The sequence below is a fragment of the Fusarium pseudograminearum genome, chromosome 4 (assembly GCF_000303195.2).
Source record: "Fusarium pseudograminearum CS3096 chromosome 4, whole genome shotgun sequence".
In the NCBI taxonomy this organism is placed as follows: Eukaryota; Fungi; Ascomycota; class Sordariomycetes; order Hypocreales; family Nectriaceae; genus Fusarium; species Fusarium pseudograminearum.
In genome coordinates, this window is record NC_031954.1 from 4,942,873 (window position 1) to 4,964,797 (window position 21,925).

At 47.9% G+C, this 21,925-nt stretch overlaps 9 protein-coding genes across 9 annotated transcripts, besides 2 other annotated features; 6 read left to right on the plus strand and 3 right to left on the minus strand.

Moving 5' to 3' along the window:
• Positions 1–1,180: 1,180 nt before the first annotated feature.
• Positions 1,181–1,909, plus strand: FPSE_04445 (uncharacterized protein; the record flags this gene model as incomplete). Its single annotated transcript, XM_009257563.1, has 1 exon — positions 1,181–1,909. The coding sequence occupies one exon, from the start codon at positions 1,181–1,183 to the stop codon at positions 1,907–1,909; it is 729 nt and encodes a 242-aa protein (XP_009255838.1).
• Positions 1,910–3,945: 2,036 nt separating this feature from the next.
• On the plus strand, positions 3,946–4,872 carry FPSE_04446 (uncharacterized protein; the record flags this gene model as incomplete). Its single annotated transcript, XM_009257564.1, has 2 exons — positions 3,946–4,043; positions 4,098–4,872. 2 exons carry the CDS (start codon positions 3,946–3,948, stop codon positions 4,870–4,872), a joined length of 873 nt encoding a protein of 290 aa, XP_009255839.1.
• A 149-nt stretch (positions 4,873–5,021) lies between these two features.
• Positions 5,022–5,056: a repeat region.
• A 584-nt stretch (positions 5,057–5,640) lies between these two features.
• FPSE_04447 (uncharacterized protein) lies at positions 5,641–6,411 on the plus strand (the record flags this gene model as incomplete). Its single annotated transcript, XM_009257565.1, has 2 exons — positions 5,641–6,242; positions 6,288–6,411. 2 exons carry the CDS (start codon positions 5,641–5,643, stop codon positions 6,409–6,411), a joined length of 726 nt encoding a protein of 241 aa, XP_009255840.1.
• Positions 6,412–8,018: 1,607 nt separating this feature from the next.
• Positions 8,019–11,147, plus strand: FPSE_04448 (uncharacterized protein; the record flags this gene model as incomplete). The annotated part of the gene is made up of 7 exons (XM_009257566.1): positions 8,019–8,129; positions 8,182–8,205; positions 8,259–9,215; positions 9,346–9,397; positions 9,794–10,173; positions 10,222–10,344; positions 10,446–11,147. The coding sequence occupies 7 exons, from the start codon at positions 8,019–8,021 to the stop codon at positions 11,145–11,147; spliced, it is 2,349 nt and encodes a 782-aa protein (XP_009255841.1).
• Positions 11,148–12,249: 1,102 nt separating this feature from the next.
• On the plus strand, positions 12,250–12,585 carry FPSE_04449 (uncharacterized protein; the record flags this gene model as incomplete). Its single annotated transcript, XM_009257567.1, has 1 exon — positions 12,250–12,585. The coding sequence occupies one exon, from the start codon at positions 12,250–12,252 to the stop codon at positions 12,583–12,585; it is 336 nt and encodes a 111-aa protein (XP_009255842.1).
• Positions 12,586–13,307: 722 nt separating this feature from the next.
• Positions 13,308–13,332: a microsatellite.
• A 29-nt stretch (positions 13,333–13,361) lies between these two features.
• Positions 13,362–13,613, minus strand: FPSE_04450 (uncharacterized protein; the record flags this gene model as incomplete). Its single annotated transcript, XM_009257568.1, has 1 exon — positions 13,362–13,613. The coding sequence occupies one exon, from the start codon at positions 13,611–13,613 to the stop codon at positions 13,362–13,364; it is 252 nt and encodes an 83-aa protein (XP_009255843.1).
• A 748-nt stretch (positions 13,614–14,361) lies between these two features.
• Positions 14,362–16,179, minus strand: FPSE_04451 (uncharacterized protein; the record flags this gene model as incomplete). Its single annotated transcript, XM_009257569.1, has 1 exon — positions 14,362–16,179. The coding sequence occupies one exon, from the start codon at positions 16,177–16,179 to the stop codon at positions 14,362–14,364; it is 1,818 nt and encodes a 605-aa protein (XP_009255844.1).
• Positions 16,180–16,677: 498 nt separating this feature from the next.
• On the minus strand, positions 16,678–17,007 carry FPSE_04452 (uncharacterized protein; the record flags this gene model as incomplete). The annotated part of the gene is made up of 1 exon (XM_009257570.1): positions 16,678–17,007. One exon carries the CDS (start codon positions 17,005–17,007, stop codon positions 16,678–16,680), a length of 330 nt encoding a protein of 109 aa, XP_009255845.1.
• A 1,270-nt stretch (positions 17,008–18,277) lies between these two features.
• On the plus strand, positions 18,278–20,580 carry FPSE_04453 (uncharacterized protein; the record flags this gene model as incomplete). Its single annotated transcript, XM_009257571.1, has 2 exons — positions 18,278–18,865; positions 18,916–20,580. The coding sequence occupies 2 exons, from the start codon at positions 18,278–18,280 to the stop codon at positions 20,578–20,580; spliced, it is 2,253 nt and encodes a 750-aa protein (XP_009255846.1).
• Between the last annotated feature and the right edge of the window lie 1,345 nt (positions 20,581–21,925).

Consider the following 21,925-nt stretch of genomic DNA (forward strand, 5'->3'; position numbering starts at 1 on the left):
CGATATAGAATCTTGATATCAATTAGCATAGATTGAACGTGTGCAAAAAGGCACTTGTGGATTGAGGCGGACGCGTCTTGATTCAATTGAAAGCAAATTCTAAACAAAACAAAAAAAAACTTGTCCACTGCGCTGTGACTGTAGACTTTCCCCTTGCTTGACGTGTCTGTCTGTGCCTTGAACCTGCAGCTGTCCCTATCCCAGCTTCAATTTTTTTACTGCTGTCCGATCGGCAGGTAACTTCCGTAGTGGTGTGGTAAGATGAACCTTGGCATCCATGATCTCACATCCATGGTTGATCGGCGTTTACTTTCTAGAGACGGAATGGACAACTGCCGAACTCAATCAGGGATCATCGCTTGTGAAAACTTGGAAATTCCGTGTAGGATCAGCGATTTATTCTTCGCTGGTGACATTTCTTTACCGTTTTGCTTCAGGAGAACCGTTTTGGACAGTAAAAAGGTCCCGTACTTGACATCATGGCTGTTGCAATGGCGTCAGAATTTGCTCCAGTGGATGTTGTCTCCACAGGAGGTGTTTAGCGATCCATGGAGCTGAAAATATTGACTATGGGGTGACAGAATAACCGAGTCATTCTGCTGGTCAAGATACCCCACCGCTGCTCAGTTAATTTTTGAATTTGAGCTTGAGCTCCGTCAGCTCCAGAGCTTCGATGGACAAGTGACAATGCGATGACACGAATCATGAGCATGTCTCTGGATGGATGACAACCAGCTTTGTTTCTTCATCGACACATGCTCCGATGTTTGCCTGATCGCTACTGAGTCAAGACAAGAAGGATTACATATGCAATTATCTAACACTCCAGATTTTCTACCTAAGTAATTGTGCTGGGCGTAAGCTGACTGTTTGCCCCGCTGGACGTCTGGCCAATCGCCCATGTGTCGCGTTTCGCGTTTCTTAGAGCGATTGGGCATCACCATCGCGACAGTTTGAGATATCATCAACTGACAATTAATATAGTAAATGAATCTGACAGCTTATAAATCCGCGAACAGCGAGTATTTGGATTAATTGTTTGTCGCAAGGATGTAGAGTTGATCATAAAAGGCGGTGCTTCCACTTAATTGAAATGGACATCTCATCAATAAGTCAATTGTCCAGTGTTTAGATACAACATCACTTGTCGCTTGTTTTATACTCATATCTAATAAGCAACATGGTCCGAATTCTCCCAGCCATCCTCATCGGAGCCCAGCTCTTTTCCACTGCCATATCCCATTCCATTGTTGGCATGCTTCCTCGTGAAGGCCAATACCCCTACCCTATTGTAGGAAGCGATGACCCGGCGAACAGCGCGACACTTGGCACCTTTCTCAATCACATGGCCATTAACACGAGAAACTTGACGGCCAGCATCGAATTTTACACCGAACTCCTCGGTTTTCGCAAATTGTTCACCCTCCAGATCACCAAGGCGTATTCAATTACCTACCTAGCCCATGCGCAAGGCGGGAAGAACGGAACAGGTTACCAGACAGCACTGGAGATGAACCGTGAGAAGAACAACGCACAAGGTCTTCTTGAGATTTCCTACGCTGATGTCCCAGTCAAGAACATCGAGTCCGGAAGGCAGCATCCCAACACGTTTGGACACATCGGTATCGTTGTACCTGACATACAAGCCTTTCAAGAACGGTTGGACACGATGCCTCATATCTCGGTGCTCAAGAGGTCGGGAGAGCCTTTTGTTGAACTTGATCCGAGTCTTGTGGTTGGCCCTGCCGTTGGATTATTGCCTGATATTGTTGAGCAGCTTGACGAAGAGGAGAGGAAGGCGATCGTTCAGAACTTTGGGCAGAGTGTGGAGTCTCTCATCTTTGTCGCCGACCCTGACGGTAATTTTATTGAGGTTCAGCCCCAAGAAGGGGCTTCGCTGGTTGGGTGATGTTGAGGAGAGAGAACTTGTGTCGCAGATTCCCGGTCGAATGGTAGCTTAGTTGTCATCAATACATTGTATGTCCTTTTACATCTCATTATACTTCTCTAGCTTTTGCTCATTAAGATAGCTGATCGGCGTGATCAGACTGCAGTCAAAGATAGCTGCTTTTAACCCACTACACACCGCCTAACTTATTGAGAGAGTCTGTGACTGCTCTTGCCTTTGTACGGATATAGGTACCCAAGGTCTCGTCCATCTTCATCCTCTCTATGGGCGTGACCAATGGAGGAGGTTGGGTGAGGCCCCCCGCCAGCACAAAGGCCTATAAGACGCCTGCGTGCTTGCTCATATTTATTGTGATGGTGCAACTGTTGATGTCAGCAACAGGGACCGGAGGGTGTACATGGGCACGTCAACTGACAAAGCTTGGAATGTCCGTCAAAGGTCTCCAAGGTTGTATTTGTAAAAGAGAAGAAGTGGAAGTTAGCTGCCACGTAGCGCATTATGCAGTGATTAGCATAACATGAAGATGTTTACGTGAACTTGTTTATAAATGTTCGGGCTATTGTTGAACTACGATCTGCTACTGTGAGGAGCATCTCTTGTAGAAGAATGACTCGCCAACTCATAAATGTCTGGGCAGTGCTGCGACATGATAGTGATACCTAAGGCAAACAGGTGTTGCAGTACCTGCCTCTGTGACTTCTTTCCCAAAACAACAGCCCCCATGGATGGAATCCCCAGTCCACCCCATACATCCCAACCCAAACGCTTAAGAAAAGGTACTTCACGTCAATAAGGACGATCGTCATTCTTCTAGTGACTGACAGACCCTGCTTGTCATTCTTGCATCCAATTTAACCCCAGATTCCCACGTGTCTTCAAGCATTTGTTGCACTACTGTAAGTCTCTCTTCTAATTATAACGCAAAATAACCAATAATAGTCGTTCAATATGTACGAAAGCTTGGGTAGCATGATTCTAGAGACGGCCCCTGCATTACTGCATCAGAGAATGTCGCTCCCCCCCGCAAAGTTCAAGGACCAGGCAGCTCAATCAGGACTTGCGCCGACAGTCCGCATATGGCATCACCAAAGATTGTGAAATGGACAATTGAACAATAAACTCACAACGAGTTTCGCTACAAGCGCATCGTCATCAACAACAAATCTTCGCGAAGGATACCATATCGAGACGTTGTCAAGATGGCCCCAAGCAGGGGCCGCAACTCGAACCAGATTGTTCCCTCGTCTCTGCCGCAATCTCACATTGTCTACTCTTGGCTTTTAGACAAAGAAGCGGTGGAAATGCGCGGCCACGCTGCCACGTTTACACCGCATGGGAAATGTGCTGTCGATCCCGCCCAAATGGGACTGGGCACCTTAGTAGTGTAGCTTGGGGTTGGGGTTGGGGTGCTGTTGGGCTCTTGACTACTGGAGGTGAGGGGAAACAGCAAGGGAGCGCACCGGACATCACCGACAAGAAACATCGCTGCGATGTTTTGCTGCTGCGATGGAAATTCGTGGCCAAGCGCACCGGAGCAGAGCCTCATTGAGACCATGGTCTCTGTCGCACCCAACCTTTTCTTCACCACCTTGGTCCGATCAATACTACGAAAAAGAAGAATTATCCGACTATTCGCCATTGTCTGCGCTTACGTCCGCAAACCTGTTCGTCAATCTCTCGAATCATTTAGAAGCGAAAGAGTGAAGCAAGCCACTACGCCCTTGCTTGTACGACAACAAACATCACGACGAAACACAGACTGATAACAATATAACGTTCCATCACTAACAACGTCCCGTCTTACTTACCTACACGCAACGCCGAGCCCGCGCCCATTCTTCGAGACCTGTAGACGCTCAACCTACCTCGCTAGAGTGTCGTCTACTCGGCACCCGATTAGAAACCCACCGCGCCCACCATCACGAACCATCGAGTGGATGATCGACGGCCGAACGGGACAATAAACAGAATTGACACAACCGGTCGAGCTCGTCTATACGTAGACGAGCCCAATTAGCTTCCGACGACTGGTGGCAATGAAAGGTGCTACCCCAGACCGCTCGTTCCCTTGCGTCGTCGCAGATCAGCACTCTGAATATTGCGACAAGTCGTTTCCAACAATTTGGAAGCACAAGTTAGTCAATTCTATAGGTTATGGTATCGCGGATGGTACTGACAATAGCATCAGTGAGCATCTAAAAAGATGTCACTCTCCCGTCTACTGGTGCGAGAAGTGTCTGTACAAGTTCAATACATCATTGCCCGAAGGGAGTCTTGAGCTTATCAAAGCCGGACACGACAAGAATGAGTGTAAGGGCAAACCTTCGCCGGACAGCCTCTTGGCCTGGAGTGGTCACTGGATCATGGACCAGGACCAGTATCATCGCTTCAAAGTCGTGGGCTGGCGACACACTCATGTTCCCAACCCGATCTTCATCAACGGCAAAAAAGAGCCTAAGCCGATGACAAGCTGGAGAAGAATTCGCGAAACAATCTTCCCGGGATCATCGATCGAGCTGAACGCCGAACCTGTGGCACCCGGTCGGACTACTGAAGATGTCATAACCATGGTAGGAGGCAGGCCATCGGTCATGCCGCAAGTCCCTGATGTTCTAGCCCATGGCACGGATTTGAGCCAAAGGCTGATGCCGATCCCTCCGTCTATGACCACGGACGCGTCTCAATTGTCGACCGAATTCTCTTGGGAGACCAGTTTTCAGACGGACCCTTCATCGCTCATGTTGTCTTACTTAGGAGCCGATGGGCAGCACGAGACTTATGATATCGAACACGAAATCACTACGGGTCATGAGGACTCTTTTGAACTGGACCCGGAGGAGTATCCAGAACAGCAGTCCTGGAACTCTTTGAGTGATATTGGTGGCTGGCAAAACCCCCTTCCGTATCAGGTTCTAATAGAGGGTAACTCTAGTGACCCGCAAAAAGCGGCTGACCGAGAGTAAAAAGATATGCTTGGTGGTATAGATGGACGTTTGCATGTCGGGATGATTCTTGAATCGACGCAGGTTTAAAATGGCACAAGAATGGAGTTTACTATAATGACGAGATTGATGAGAGAGGAAAGAATGGAACCAGACCTACTCTACCTATGTTTATTTATATATATATATATATAGTTTTGTTATTCGATTGCTGCCTTGTAATGCCTTTGAGTGGATTAGCATAGTGATTGGCCATCGATGCCTTGAGGCCAGGTTGGGTTGAAAGACAACGCGATCTGCGGGACAGAAACTTGAAACACAACATGACATTGGCCGCCCTTCTAGGGCTTGCTTGCTCCAAGAAGCAGGGTTTTCCGAATAAGGAAGAATTTGCGCCGATTCAACTGGACCAAAGTTTCCCATCTTTGTCACAAGACGTTCAGTGCTTGTTATCCGACTCATCTTCCGATGTTATCACTGGACATCAATGGAGCACTGCCCCGACTGACTACCAGGACATGGATCATGCGTGGAGATACATCTTCGCATATTTTATTCCTGCTTATCGTCCCCCGCACGAATCAACGGGTAGATATCTGAGCTAGAGGTTCATTTGTTCTCATTAGGAAACCGTAGCCGATTGCGGAGAACCCAAGGCACATCGGCACCAACATACTCTACCACCAAGCACAAGGAGTCATTTATCATCTGCAAACCAACTGCTCATCTTATTTCTCAAATCTCCATTTTTTTTGTCCTCTCCCGCACTTACATCATATCAATATCAATATGGCACCAAATAATGAAAAGTATGTCGTCTTCGACATCGTAGGCACGATCGTCTCCTACGACAAGCTCGTCGAAGCACTGGAGAACCAACTCGGCGAAAAGCTCCGCGCAGAAAACATTAAGTCAAGCCTCTTGATCAATCTCTGGATAGAAGCAGCTGAGAGGGAGTACACCTACCTCAGCATGACGAACCGTTACGTCGAGTTTGACAAGCTCTTCTCCTCCCTCTTCTACCGCATGCTATGGCTCTCGGGCATCGAAGAGCCCCGCAGTTTTGCAACCGAGGCGGATATAGAGAAGATCACGCAGGGATACTTTACCCTGGAGCCAAGACCTGATGTCAAGGAGTGCTTTGAGAAGCTGCGTGGTGCTGGGTTTACTGTCCGGGGTCTCACCGCCGGAGATTATGATAGGGTGCTTGGGTATTTCACCAAGGCGGGTGTTGAGTTCCCTAAGGAGCATCTCATCTCGTGTGACTCTTTTGGCGTGGGGAAGCCAGATCTCAAGGCTTATGCTTCGACTTTTGAGGAGCTAAAGGGCGCCCAAGAGCTTTGGTTTGCTGCTGCCCATATGTGGGATGTGTCTGCAGCCAAACAGGTTGGGTGAGTGGGAAAATCCTTGTCATGATCAGTTTCTAACTTGTATAGGTTCAAATCTGCGTATTGCTCCGTGCTGGAGAAGGAGGCCTGTGTGGATATCTTTGGAGAGATGGATGTCATGTCGGAGTCTCTCAGTCAGATGGCAGATTTGATCATCAAGGCTTCATCTTGAAGACGTTAAACATGTTTGTTTCGTATATATTCCATGGATTTGCTGTTCCGAGTCCGGTCGAGAAAGCCTACATGACTCTGTGTCACTGACATTCAATACCGCTGAGTTGGTCACATATGCTTTCCAAGACCTTCCTACTTTAAATTCGACTAACAATGACTTTCAAACTTCCAAAAAGCCTGGTGCATTCTTGTTGATCGACGTTTCCGTCCAACAGAGGAATGATGTGACCTACAATCGAAGAATACCATTGTTGAGAAGATGGAAAAACAGGGCATTGCTTCTATCACATATGAAACAAAAACCAAATAACTCCAGAATAAAGATAAACTTAAGAATAAAGTTAGCGAAAACTCGATTGTCACATACCGGAGCCGTCTTGCATTCCAACCCTCGCAATGCAATCTAAGACATCCCTTCATCTTCTCGATATTGCCAAGCATATTGACGAGCTAAAAAAAACACTCTATTAGAATTGGGGCAGCCTAGAACTAGTTTGAATCTCGAAGGCAAGTATTCTGAGGATGCCTATAACACGATAGGTACGTCTCTGCAATCTAAAGTGGGCGCAACCGAATATGGCCGTTTGCGACAGTTGGAGGGCTAGACAGGGGCTGAAGTCTCACGGGTGGCGCTTTTTGACCCCTTGCGCTTAAAGGTAATATGCAGGGCAGACTGAATATCTGTTGGTTTCTCAATGCCCCTTGCTAGGAAGGACGATTGAAGAAGGGAAAGCATCCTGACTCCGCTGCAGATTGGAATGCCCCGACAGCCCATCTGAGCATCAGTCACACAAAGATATTGTATCTGACGACCAGACGGCCCGCTGTCTCGTGTTTACGCATTCCTTAATCCAGAGCTGAATCGGACGAGAGACAGACTTTGTCCGCCTCAGGTAAAGTCAGGCTTTATCCCAACTCCCAATTGGTATGCCGGTCTAACAGATGAGCCGCAATCTTTTAGCTTGTTGCATGACTGATGGAACGTTTCAGGTCGAGACAGGAAATTGCCTGCAAATGGTGACTGGGCTTAAAATCTAATATCGTACTGAAGATCGACAAGAAACCGTAACTCAAAGCAGATCTTCGTTCTGATTGTAAAAATTGGTAACTAGAAAGACAACCAGAAGATTATCAACACCAAATTTGAAGATCTACTGGCCATCCACGTAGGTAACGATTTTAAAGATAGACATAAGTTTCAACAACTAACAAGAAATGTCTCATATTCCCAAGTTGTGCATCGCCATGAACTGTCCTTCAATATTGATTGGAACCAGTTCTCGATGAGTGCCTAGAGATGATATTGTGATGGTGACAAGCACGTTCCTGAGCAAGCCACCGAAGGACAGAATCAATGAGAAACCAATTATCGGAACAGTTCCCTGCTGTACTTCAAGACATTGTCATTCTAGGCTTGGAGTTATCCCACATGTGTGTTGGTGGCGTCGAGGTCTCGAACGGGCGTTGGACGAGCCATACTGTAGTATTTTATATAAACTCCTGTACCTTTCGGGCTGAATGTTAGAGACAATTTCGACATCTCTTGTTCTTTCCATCCCTCCTCTCATACCCAGCAGCGAAACTCGAGCTTCAGATTTCGATAGAATGACATTATTCCAGACATCATCCCTTCTTTCTATCACAACTTTCGCATTGCAGGTTGCTGCTCACGGCCATGTCGACTGGATCATAACCAACGGAGTAGCGTACCGAGGAGTGAGTGGTCCTATTAAAACATACCAACACCGTAGCTAACTCAACCTCTTAGTACGATGCTCCAGCATTTAATTGGGTATGCCTCTTACTCTAACCATCACAACAATAACTGAAACTAACAACCATTAGAATCCAACCCAGTTCCCCGTCGCTGGATGGATTACCGGCGCAACTGATAATGGCTACGTGGAACCAAACAGCTTCTCTGACCCTGATATCATCTGCCACAGAGCCGCTAGAAACGCTCGAGGACACATCGCCGTGTCTGCTGGCGACAAGATCAATCTCAAATGGAACGACTGGCCATCATCTCACAAGGGTCCTGTCATTGACTACCTAGCCAAGTGCCCCGGAAACTGTCAGGACGCCGACAAGAATGACATTGAGTTTTTCAAGATTGGCGAAGAAGGTCTCATTGACCTGTCCAAGGATAGTGGCCGCTGGGCTTCGGATGTGCTCATCAGCAATGGTAACTCCTGGACCCTCCAAATTCCTTCTGCGTTGGCTTCAGGAAACTATGTTCTACGCCATGAGATCATTGCTCTTCATGGGGCAGGACAAAGAAACGGTGCACAGAATTATCCGCAATGCTTCAACATCAAAGTCACAGGGGGTGGAAATGTACTGCCTGAGGGTGTCAAAGGCACCACGCTTTACAAATCCGATGATCCGGGTATCCTCTTTAATCTCTACGTGCCCAGAAGCTCTTTGTCATACGATATCCCTGGACCTACTATAGTACCAGGTCTTCCTTCATCAGTTGAGCAAAGAACAACAACAGCTACTGCGACATCCAGTGCCACAATTCCAGGCCAACAGACCACATCTTCGTCATCATCGTCGTTATCTTCTTCATCCTCAACCTCAACAACAGCAGCAACGTCCGATTCTTCCAGCTCTTCATCTTCTTCAACCTCAACTAGCAGCCAAGGCACAACACTCATAACTACGACTACCAGCAAGTCTGATTCCACTCCGACTGGAGACATAATGTGTGGACCGGTGCATGGCCTGGCGAAATATTCCCAGTGCGGAGGCAAGAACTACGTTGGGCAAACTGTTTGCGCTTGGGGAGCTACTTGCCAGGTAGTGAACGAGTACTACTGGCAGTGCCTTTGATATGCTGGTTACGATGTTGTTCTCCGTGAGAGAGTAGGCACTCTTCTCATTCCTTGGGGCGATTTTCAGTAATTTAATAGTCTATTCTAAATAATAGTATCTCTTCCCTATGACAACTTTTGTCACTGAAGTGCTGGAGGACAGATCACGTAATTACAGGTTGAGCTATTGAACGTCAGGGATATCACGTGTATCATCACGTGGCTGCGCCATACCTGTACATCGAGACAGGATGTCAGCAACGAAATGCCAAGTAATAAGCAGGCTTATATGATTACATAACATTCTCTAGGATTTATATCATCCCTGATCTTCATTATCTGGAAATCCACCTTCCCATTTAATTTCTTCAGACGATAACTGACATCGGATCCTACAAAATGGTCGGCGTTCCTACTAGCAGAGGGTGTGGTAACTGTCGCAAAGCTAAGAAAAAGGCACGGCCTGGCCGTCTTCCATCCTAAGACACCTCACTGACTTTCACAAGTGTGACTTAGCACAGCCGACATGCGGGCGCTGTAAGAGAATACGCCAAAGTTGTACAGGGAGCGGAGTACAAAGATTCACATTCCATCAGTACAACCCAGTCACAGCTCCTATGAGCGCTCCAAGCAACGAGACTACCAAGCTTGCGGCGGAATTTGTTGATCTGATAGGAATAACCGATGAACGGTATTCATTTGAAATCTATGGACCTAGGTTCTTCAAGACCCTTCCACAGCGTTTCGGCTCTCATCCTGCTCTGGATGATATGACATCGGCCGTTATCGCATCGTTTCAGTCAGTTCGACTCCGGAAACAATCCAGCCCGAGAGCACTTTCTCTGTTCGGGAAAGCGTTGAGGTCATTACAAGAATGCTTGAATGACCCCAAGCAACCAGTAACTTTCAAGTTGGAATTAGTTATCATGGTGATGCTATGTCAGGTAGGTTATCCGAGTAGACAGTCTGAGACTAGCTAACAGAGCTCTCAGTTATGGATTGACAACAAGTCATCTAATAAGCATCGTGGAATTATCGCCTATCTCCTCAAAGAAGCAGTAACTCAACGTAAAATCATTGACTCAAACGACCTTCGTGGTTTCTGTCTACAAGGGGTAAGTCTACTCGCTCCTCGATTGGTGACGACTTTTTCGTTGACACATCCTCGCGATAACAATGGTTCTTGAATCGATGAACTAACCAACACGATACACAGGTATATGCGGCTCTCTCTGATCCAAATGTTGAACTAGGGTCATGGTACTGGGACGTCGCCCTTCAAGACCCTACCCAAGCTAGACCACATCACTATGAACAAGGTCTATACTGCTTCGAACTATGCGCCATAGGCGATTTACCCGTTTTTCTTCGAGATCCAGAAAGGTATCTGTACCAGTTAAAATGCTACTGGAATACGCTTTCAACTGAACGACCAATAATGCGTGACAAATACGAAATGGTTATACCGATGGCTTTGGCTCCGAATGCAACTTTTATTTCCAGGTTAAAAGCTATTGAATACGCCTCAGGGCACGCAATTCTTCTAATACAAGCCGCCCTCATCGGGCCAACCATCAAACCATTTGGTGTTCTTCCTGCATACACCGAAGAGTCTCACCAAATATGCGACGAAGCAATCATCTTGGCACAGCAGTGTCAGGCCTTCCGACCTTGTGGCTCGTCGTGGGCAGCAGAACTATTGAAGATGGTATGGGCAGCACTTGATGATGGGTATCGAAAGGAAGAGCTCGAGGAGCTGATGGATAGATATGCGGAAGATGTGCAGGGGGCAGATTATCTTGGAGAGGCAAAGAATATGAGGAATCGTTTCGATAAGCTGGGTTGGAGTAACGATCAGAGATTCCTGACTGCAGCGAAGGATGGACAAGGTGCTTCGCCGCCATGTGTGATACTTTGACTTTTACATCTGGCTACCCTGACCGGTAGGGGGAATATTGACCTTGAAGCTATATGGTGCTAAAATGAAGAGGTAGTCTAAGAAACAGGCCTAAATAGCATAAACTGAAATATTAATTTCGTCTCTTGTACTTTTGGTCTTCGGCTTGTGAGATGTCCTGGGGCCATTAGTGTAATTGCATTGAGTCTTCCTCATTAGCAACTTCAATCAAGACCCCTTCTTTGCCACAGCACGCTTTAACCGCACTCTTGTTCATCAAAAACAAGGAACCAAAAGCCGAATACTAGTCTAGTCATTCGCACCATCAATGATCATGTGTCTGCCTACTCTATTCTTGGCAAAACCTCCGTCACCGCAAAGCATTCCCAAAGTTGGCGATCGACAAGGGTCATTTTCAGCTTTGGGACGATCAAGGGAATATCCATGTTGGATGGCGGCACTGGGGAGACAGACTCTTAATAGTATAACAGTAAGATGTGGTAAATAGGTGACATATTGTTAGTGCTGCATCTAAGGGTTACCCTGGTTCAGCCACAGCGCGCTAAGGTGAATCGCGTCCCCCTCAATTAATTGATGAGTTGGTCCTCACTCCTGCAACTTGGTTGAGCATCTAACCGATCATCAGTAAGTCGTGCTGTCTACCCGTGCTGTTGCAGCATGTGAAATCATGGCAAATTTGCCTTTGATGCATTAAAAAGCTTCACATGTTGTAGGCAATGTGCCGCTGATACAAGAGATAAAAATAACTATTACAGGACCCTTCACGATGTTACCCATAGCCAACCAACTAACTAGAAACACCCTCAACACATCAATCATCTAGCGCCTCTCCCAAGCTGCAGTAGCTTCCCTTTAACCCCTGTCGTGGCGGTCTCGAAAGCCAAATGACTTGGTTAATCAAGCTTAATTGAGTGCTTAATTCGTTCATCAGCCCTGTGAGCGGCAGCCCTGCAGTATATGAAGTCCTCAATCTCCCCCCAGCTTTTGGCTCTGGGGTCTCTCGTCGTCTTTGCGCCTATCTATCATCTCTCCGAATATCGCTTTGCATCCAGGCGATCATCCACCAGCAAGCTATCGTCCGAACAGTCTCGTCTCTATCTTGATGGCCGACAAATCCAACACCAACGCCAACACCAACATCGAACCTCCCACAATGACCGCCGAAAAGTCATCCTCGGGCTTTGTCAAGTTCTGTGCCTTCATCGATGCCATTGCGAAGCTTCTGATTGCCGGCGCCCTCATCGGAATCCTCGTAGTCCTTGTTAAGCTTCACGCCTCAATCGACAACAACATCAAGGGCAGAGAAAGCTTCAGCGTTAGAGTCTGGCAACGCTCAGACAGCAATCCTCTGAGGATCGTCCCAGCCTATGGACAAGAGTTCAGCGTTAATATGCAGAACTCGTTCAGCAGCCCTCTGTACTTCAAGGCCGTCAATTAGAGGCTCCGAGGAGTTTTGGTGTACAGCAATCGGCTGGTGGTAAAAGCTGAGATATTGGGTTCGCAGAGAGACGGCTCGACCGGTGGTTTCTATTCTTGTTTGGAGCGTTCAATTACAGTTGGTCCACTGTTCCGAATGGGCGATGCGTACGCTGTGATTCGATTGCACTCGGTTGGACACTCCCCGAAAAGCATTGCTGATACAAACATGCTTCCACAATTATCGGTCGATTGAGGGGATGCACAGCAATCGACAGCAAGTCGATAGGCAAGGCGACAGCTTTAATGACCACGTCAGTAGCATGGAAACAGCAGTGGTGACACTTGGGGGAAGATGTGGGCACATGATGGATAGCGACGAGCTTGTAAATATTTTATTTAGTAGTAACAATACCGCAATAAAAACACCATGGGATATGAACGGTCTAAGCAGAACAATATACGAAATATGTCTGTGCCAATAAACAACTGATAAATATTGATTTAATTCGCGTCGCTCAATCGGGTCCCTTTGGTCGGGTGAAGCCGGTGCCCGACCGTTACCGGTACCGGCCCCACCTATTCCGAGGGGTCTGAATGCCTAAACAAGAAACGCCTGATGCAAAGGGAATGAGAAACCGTGTAATTCGTTGTTGTGAATAAATATTCGAGCCGTCTAGATCTTGTGTCTGGCGTGTATTTGTTCTTTTATGCCGTAATGGCTGGGGGTATGCGAGGTTGTCATTGTGTTGTGTTGTGTTGTGTTATGCGTGACATGTCCCGAAGTCGGTTATGCGCTCAGGCTTTCCACGGCGCCAAGTTTCCGATCATGCTGAGAATTCCCGGTCGGTTCTCTTGGAGAAGAGCAGGTTCTTGTGTTCGGCCGACCTTGCCCTCGACGGCTGTCAGGACGCGAAGATGCTCTCTCTTGAGTGCTTCAAAATCGTCATCCAGCTGCTTGTGCCACGGGTATAGCACGCCAACCTGGAAGCTGAGCGCCGAGCTGGCGACAACAAAGTTGGTGATGGATAGAGCGCGTGTGATGATCATGGTGACCGACCGATATTTTGTTGTTGGACGTGACTTAAAGTTGGGACGGACGGGCACAGCAACAGACACAACGAAGTGAAAGGATGGGAAGGAAATAGAGCGACAAAAAGGGAATGAATAAAAGAGAAGAGAGTTGAAAAGGAGTCTGACACAATGACAACAGTCAGAAGTAGAGTAAAAGAGAGCCAAGACCCGTGACGTCCATCGGGTGTTGCCAAATTTATCCAAAAAGGTAATGGGCCCGTAGGAATAAACAGGAATCTCAGTGTCGGCTCGCGTGCGCATGGATGGATTCGACGGTTCTCGACTCCGAAAAGTCACCCCATTATTGACATTGGGCGTCAGGGGGCACTGTTAGTTGTCAAATGGGATGGTTGCTTGTCATCTGAACAACGAATTCACATGTCCACAGGACGTTACAGCCAACTCCCTGATTCCCCACATTCTGCAGGGATCATGAAGCTTGACAGTCTCATTCGGTGCGACTCAGTCGTGCAAAGTTTGAACTACAGTGTCGTGTAAACAAGTTCAGTCCAAAGGCATTTGACTCTCGCTAGACTGCTGCATTGCGTTGGCTTGAACAATAGATGCTTCCATCGACATTCTAGACTGCGCCGCCGTTAGCCGTCTGTGGAGTTCACTAGGACATGGTTTCCACGTGTTTAAAGCAAGGCTGCATCGGTTCGTCGGAGCTACCGCCTGTCTGTCTCCATCTTCCCGTACCGAAGCCGGGGCCGTCGTATCCACCTCAAGACTGTCTCTCATTATCCATGCCGCTCGGGTCGTGGACATGAACCCCGGACCCTCCGACCCATTGCTCCATCGTGAAACCATCGCGATAATGAGCGGCTACGTGATCTGTCCGCGCTTCCCAACTGTTCATTGTAGCTTGGCAGAACCCGCATTGACTACGGATTGTATCTTGCCGGTATTGTAATAGACTCAGGTCCGGCTGCCAGCCCTCCCATCTTCTACATCCGTGGAATTTGTGCAGGTGCTGCCACAGGTGGTCCTTGCGCGTGAACTTGCGTTCTGAAACAGGTCTTTCGGCGCAAGTGTCGAATTCGTGAGCTTGGATGTGTTCATCGTTTGGTGAGTCTGAACCACAAAAAAGACATTGCGGCCCTTCTTCATTCATGCGCCATACAAGAAGCGACTGACCCGGGGTGGCAGGCAGCGTGCAAACCCAGGAGTCTAGGCCCGGTAGGTGTATTGACCTCTCATGCCGAACCCAATCGTATCTTTTCTTGAAGCTTTGTCGGCAAAAGGTGCACTGAAATGCAATCAGCTTTTTAGATCTCGACCTTGTAGACGTAGGCCTGGATGTCGAAGTCCCTTCTACTACTGAACTGTTGCCAGAACGCGGATATAATTTACCATCCCTGGAACGAAAAGAGTAACACGATGATGCCGAGTTGGAGGAAGCATCATGTAGGGTAGAGGGCCAAAGGGAGTCGTTGCTGGCAGACGAACCGGGCCCAGATCCGCCCAGGTTGTCGCTGTCCAACGAACTTGGATCGCTCGATTGAGCAGCCAATGCATTCTGGATCGCTGTCGCTGAAGCTGGTTCCTGATCTGGCGGTGAATTTTTCCAGCGGTCCATTGGTGACATATTCTTGCGTAGATAACGCGGCATGGGTGATGCTGGTGCAGATCCTTGGCGTCCTCGGGTCGGCACTGCTGAATACGTTGATGCTAGCCTGTGTCTTCTTCTCGAGTTGGCGAACCAATTAACTACTTGGCTTCGACTCAATCCTGACTGTTGTGCGAGGTCAACCTTTTCCTCCTCTGACGGGTACGGATGGTCCAGATTTGAGAGGTACCAGTTACGCAACACCCTCGTTTTTCGCACAGATCGCGTGTTTGTCCTCTTTCCAGAGAGCTCTGCTATTGATAGACCCTGCGATGGCTGGCCCTCTTCGACCGTAGGTGGTACGCCAAGAATGCCATGCTCGCTCACACCGTGCAAACGTCCGATCACTGGCTCCAGCGTCTCGAAATCTGAAGGCTCCCGCTTTTTGCGACCGGAAAGACTACATTCTCTGAATAAGGCGACGCAAGTTGAGCAGGAGGAATCTGGATTCGGGTTGGCGAGGGTTGTTTGCAAGATGAGGCATTGTAGACGGGATCGACGACAATTTGTGCACGGCGCGGGTGGGCGACTTGCACCATTCTTGATTAGAAACTCATCAATGCTCGTTAATGGTGTCTGGACGGAGCCACTTGCAGTTGGCAGAGGTGCTGATATGTTCCAGTTGTCATGAGGTTGGTTGAGGAAAGAGAAGTCAGGGTTGAGATGATCGGTCACAACATCAGACGCTGATTTTGGCTGTTGAAAGTCGGCGTCCCAATCAATTTGGAAATCTTGAAGTTGTGAAGAGGGAAGATCAAAAACATCTTGAGGGTTGATGGTCTGTGGGATTGATTCGACATTATTCGCTCTCCCAGCCGGCGAGCTTGACGAGCTTGGTGATTGTGGTGAATGGTGCTGTGCTTCGCCGTAGGCCAAGGTCTGTGCTGAGCTGTCACCTTGAGTGAAAAAGATGTCGTCAATCAAGAATTCCATCATGAGATTGACTTGAAGCTACATGCGTCTTGAAGACATGTGAAGCGAATGAGGAGTTTTTGGACTGCCTTAGTACTAGGTACCTAATGTTAGCCAAACCCAGACGGCTTAGTCACAATCGGATTGATACAGGGCAGGTGCAGCGAGGACCGGACCGCCCTTTCCGGGTCGAGGTTAGCAGATTGATCTGTTCTATTGTTTGTGAATTCATTTGGTGATAGTTTTATCGTTCTTCTAATAATGCGCATGTCATGAATCTGTGTCTTGCTTGGATGGTAAAGTCATTGTACTTGGAGGGCGTCTTCACTGTTTCGCTGTGTTGTCACGAGCCTGCCTCCGCAAAAGGAACACTCAGTACCTTAGTACTTGGGATCTTATAAAGAGGTGATTCTGTCCAACATTTTTGATGTTATACTATAGATCGTTCCACAGTCTATCATTTGTATACACACATTCTATTGTCCCCAGTGTTTGACTGTAGTATTAGGACGGATCCATCTAGTAGCGGGCCCACTCCTTCCCCAGATCACGTAGAGGACTTCTCCTGGACAAATCCAGTTCCAAGAAAGAAAGGTCCACGATTTCCTCTTCCCTGTATTCCACAGGAACCTTCGTTGCCACTGAAACGACAGAGAAGCGATCGTAACGTCTCGTGAACCAAGCAAGAACAAAAATCGCTGTCAAGGTTCCAAACCATGCAAGTATGAGAAACCAGTGAGTCTCGTTGGGTTTGTATGAAAGGAGGAAAGTGATAGCTAGCAAGAGAAGGGGAAGACATAGTTGAAGCAGTGCAAGGACAACGACAAGGAATAACTTTTTGAGCGCCATCTTGATCCTCAACTTCTGAAATAGTTGTAAGAGGGCGGCGTCTAATAGATTGGTTAGTTATATGTAACGAAGGGGCACGGCAGATAATTAACTGACTGACTCTTGGTATGTTGGATGGCCAGATCCTAGTTTCTTGCCCGATTGATTGGGTGACGAATAGTTCAAAGGTTGACTGATGAACTTGTTGTAGTATTAGATTGAACAATTGTTAAGAGAGGATGAAAGAAAAAGCAGTTCTCACGCAGCGAGGCAGTTATCTCATATACTCGCGAGTGAAAACAAAGTTGCTACATAAACGATATACATAGAGCATGCGCACCTTAAAGTTCAGTTGTTCCTATGCATACATTCACAACTTGCATCTTATTTTCGTGAAAGTTCAGTTGTTGCTGTGTGAACAGCTAGGCAACTACTTTATAGTTTGGCATACATGTGCTATCTTGATCAAAGTTGAGTTATTGTGAGCGTATATTTCCCGCCACTCACCCACCTTCGAGTAAGACCTTAAAAATGAGCCAGATGCTACTGAAACATGAGATTTACGTATTATAGGTGACTCATTGTCAAACTAAACTTGGGATTTAGAATGGATTGAAACCATCAAGGTTCAATTAATGGAAATTGTTTTTTCGAGATAAGACCCAGAACTGCTCCGAGATCGAGTTCGTCTCAACGACCGCGGCCGGAGGGCAAAGAGGTTCACCATTGACCTGCAAAAGGTACACTCGAGAACTCGGGAACATTTGAAGACATGATTGATTCTGTCATGTTCAATCGGCAAATATGTCTTCCTATTGCTAGTACCTGGCTTGTTCCTGTAGTCTATCACCATGGGAAGTGACTACGGCTGGGACCCCTGGGAGAATAAGAGACAAAATTATTAGGGCAGCTTAGGTCACTTAGACTATACTTCTTAGACTACTTATTTTTATGGCATAAGACTTAGGAAGCCAACGTTTCTGCTGTCCACTAGATATAGCAAGCCATGTTGAATGCTATCAGGTAGTGTCGTCAACACCTTTGCGCTAGCTTCAGTGGGGTTGTGTAAATTGTAGCCAGAAGGCGCGGTAACTTGTTCACAATAATTTATTTAGCTATAAATCTGGCAATAATTCTCGAAAGTGGTACTACTAAAGACAAACTGTTACCTCTTACAACTCTCTGTTGAACATCGTGTCGCAATTCCACCACAGACACAATTGACCCTTGACGCCAGTCTCACCTCAGGCATTCTGCATCATCCTCACTCAATACAGAGTCCTACCTATCGATGGCTTCTCGTCGACTCGTACACTTCAATCCCGAAGCCAAGTCTTGGGTGTCTCCTCCCTCTGTATCTTCTCCACAAGATATAGATCGGTTCCACCGAGGCCTTCCTAATTATGAGCTAACCCCCCTTGTGAAGCTTGAGGATCTTGCAAGGGAACTAGGCGTTGGCGCAGTCTATGTCAAAGATGAGACAAGTCGCTTCGGTCTTCCTGCGTTCAAGATCCTCGGTGCCTCTTGGGGTGCTTTCCGCTCGATCACGGAGAAGTTGGGATTGCCTCTCGACTCAGATATCGAGACTGTTGGACAAGCAGCCCAGTCACAACAGTTGACGCTATACGCAGCAACCGAGGGAAATCATGGTCGCGCTGTGGCGCGCATGGGCTCAATTCTCGGCATTACAACAGAGATCCATGTACCAGCTTCTATGCATCACTCTACTGTCAAACTGATTGAGTCCGAAGGTGCAATCGTTGTTGTATCTAAAGGTCGGTATGAGGATGCCATGATTGACGCCAAGGTTGCTTCCGAAAATGGACGAGGGATTATGGTTCAAGACACTGCTTTTGGTGACTACCAATCTGTTCCTCAGGTTAGTCGCTCCCCAGCAAGTAAAATACCCAACGTCTAACGGTACCGCAGTGGATTGTTGACGGCTATGGAACCATGATGCGAGAGGTCGACAGCCAATTGGGTTCAACCAATGCCGACTTGGTTATCGCTCCCGTCGGTGTCGGTTCATTCGCGCAATCCGTTGTTTCGCACTTCAAGAGAAAGGGTGCATCTACTTCAACTGTCACAGTCGAACCAGACACGGCTGCATGCCTATGGAAGAGTCTGAAAACGGGTGAGCTGACTGAGATTCCAACGGCCAGTACTATCATGGCTGGTCTCAATTGCGGTGCACCCTCAACTATCGCGTGGGAGCTCTTGAAACACGGTGTCGATGCAAGTTTGACCGTGTCTGACTATGAGGCGTACCAGTCCGTCCAGTATCTTCAGTCACAGGGCATCGATGCTGGACCTTGTGGTGGTTCGACGTTGGCTGCGCTGAGACGTCTGACACCTGCCGACAAGAGTGAGCTGGGATTGAATGACAGATCAACGGTCGTTCTCTTCTGTACCGAACGCAGCCGAGATTACGATATCCCCTACAGCGTCTCGAATGACGATCCTGTGGCGCTCACTCAGACTCTTGTTCAGATCAACTCAGCAAGTCCCGACTTGGGATCTACTCCTGGACCAGGCGAAACAGCTATTGCTCGCTATATAGTGTCTTGGCTTGAGCATCGCGATATAGAGACTCACTGGATTGAGTATAGCAAAGGCCGTCCTTCTATTGTGGGTGTCGCTCGCGGTTCAGGCGGCGGAAAGAGTCTCATGTTCAATGGGCACATCGATACGGTAACATTGATGGGCTATACCGACAATCCGCTCAGTGGAAATATTATCGATGGGCGCCTGTACGGTCGCGGTGCTGCTGACATGAAGTCTGGTGTTGCAGCGGCCATGATTGCCTTGGCCAATGCCAAGAAGCTCTGTTTGCGTGGCGACGTAATCCTCGCTGCTGTTGCTGACGAAGAGAGCTTGAGCAAGGGGACGGAAGACGTCCTCCGAGCTGGATGGAGAGCGGATGCTGCGATTGTATCGGAACCGACGAATCTTGAGATTAACCATGCCCATAAGGGATACTGTCATGTCGAGATAAAGGTACACGGACTGGCGGCTCATGGTTCGCGAGCAGATCTGGGCATTGATGCTATTGTCAGCGCCGGTCACTTTCTGGTCGAATTCGGTCAATACGCGAAGAAGCTGCAAGATGGTCCTGATGATGGGACTCTTGGGACGGGTACTGCACATGCATCGATCATCTCGGGAGGCGAAGAGGCGGCATCATATCCAGCGGAATGCACAATCATTGCCGAACGTCGCACTGTCACTGGAGAGAGTGACGAGATTGTTGAACAAGAGTTTCATGACCTCATTGGGAAAGTCACTAAAGAGATTCCTGACTTCAAAGCAGAAGCGAAAATTGTCTTTAGTCGGCCTCCTCAGATGACACCAATCGACCATCCTTTTACTCAACTTGTCTCTGGCATTGTGGGTGAGGTGCTTGGAGTAGAGGCTACCGTTGCTGGTGCTTTGTTCTGGACTGATTGCGCACTTCTCTCCCAAGAAGGCATTGTCCCTCTTCTTTGGGGACCGCGAGGTGACGGGCTGCACTCTAAGGAAGAATGGGTAGACGTCAGTTCGATCGAGCAAGTCACCGACGGATTGTCGCGCATAGCAGAGGAATTCTGTAGATAATCGGAGTTCTTGCCTACCTTATAGCCGTTTTGGTGACACTATTTCCCAAGAATGAATGAGTTTAGGGTCTAGTCACACGTTGCGTAACCTGGACCACTCGTTCGTCTCATAATTGAACTGCCAATTTTTCCATGCTTTTGAGCTCTTGTCCGGAAGTCGACTGCTTCAATATTGTGATAGTATCAGAAAGCACATATCGCACATGACTGTTTTTAGAGGTGGCCGGCACTGGCAACTGCATCAGGACATCGACATGGATGCGGACGATCCTTCCATTGTTGAGGGGCATGTACTGCAGAGAGCTGAAATGCGAGAGCTCGTATCATGCTGACTGACTGAAACATTAGCTCAGCAAGAAGTAAGCAACGATGGAGATCCTGGCAGCTGACAGTCCTAGAGTCCTTAGCCGTCCGAAAAGGTGGCTCCCGTCAAAGGCAACGTCGTGATACAGTGCCAGATTGAAGGGTTTCATATGAGATCCGTCGTCGAGTAACGATGCAGAGGTCAAGGACTGACAGCCGAGTTGTTTGCTGGTGACATTTTCTTGGTGTGAGCATCCATGCGGGGGGAGGTTTGCTTGTTTGATGTAACCAGACAAACGCGGACAGAGATTAGAAAGGCCCGGGGCTGGTTACACTAGAGACAAGCTCAAGACATAACATGCGGATAGCTTCACGGGACAAGAGGTCAACGTAGCACCAACAGCCGTTATCACTCCCGGAACAGGTCAATTGGTGATAAATGGCCGGATTGCAACCGCAGAGTGTTGCATCTCGAGGTGTCACGGAGGTCTTGTCGACGCTAAAGCTGGACTGATCTGATTGACTACTGCTTTATCGGAAGGTCGGTGCTGATGGGAGTCAAGATCGGCAGGTTCTGACCCAGACGCACTGCAAAGGTGCCCTATCAGGCTAGAGATAGAGCTAAGCTTGGGCTGCCTAGGCTATCAGTGATCCTTGACCCCGCGATAAGCTAAGGCTAGACCCATCCCGATAATTAATGAGTGGAGGAGGGAAGAGGGGATGGAAATGACGGGGGGAAGTAACGTCGCACTGATAGCGTTTATGTTACTTACTGTCTTGTCTTGTGTGTCGCTGTTGTTGCTGTGCTACTGTCCATGCTGTGCTGTGCTGTGCTACATGCAGCCTGTGTGCTAGATTAGGCCCAGCGTCTCATCTCCCCTCCCGTCCTTACTCCTTCTCATCTATTTTGGGGAAGCTTACTGGTCTCGTGCCCCCAAATCGATTAAATTAGAAGATGTGCATTTATTTATTTATTTATTCACTCCCTTCTACCCGCCTCGTACCTTCTCCACCTCCGCCTTGTCAACGGCTTTAAAACAAAG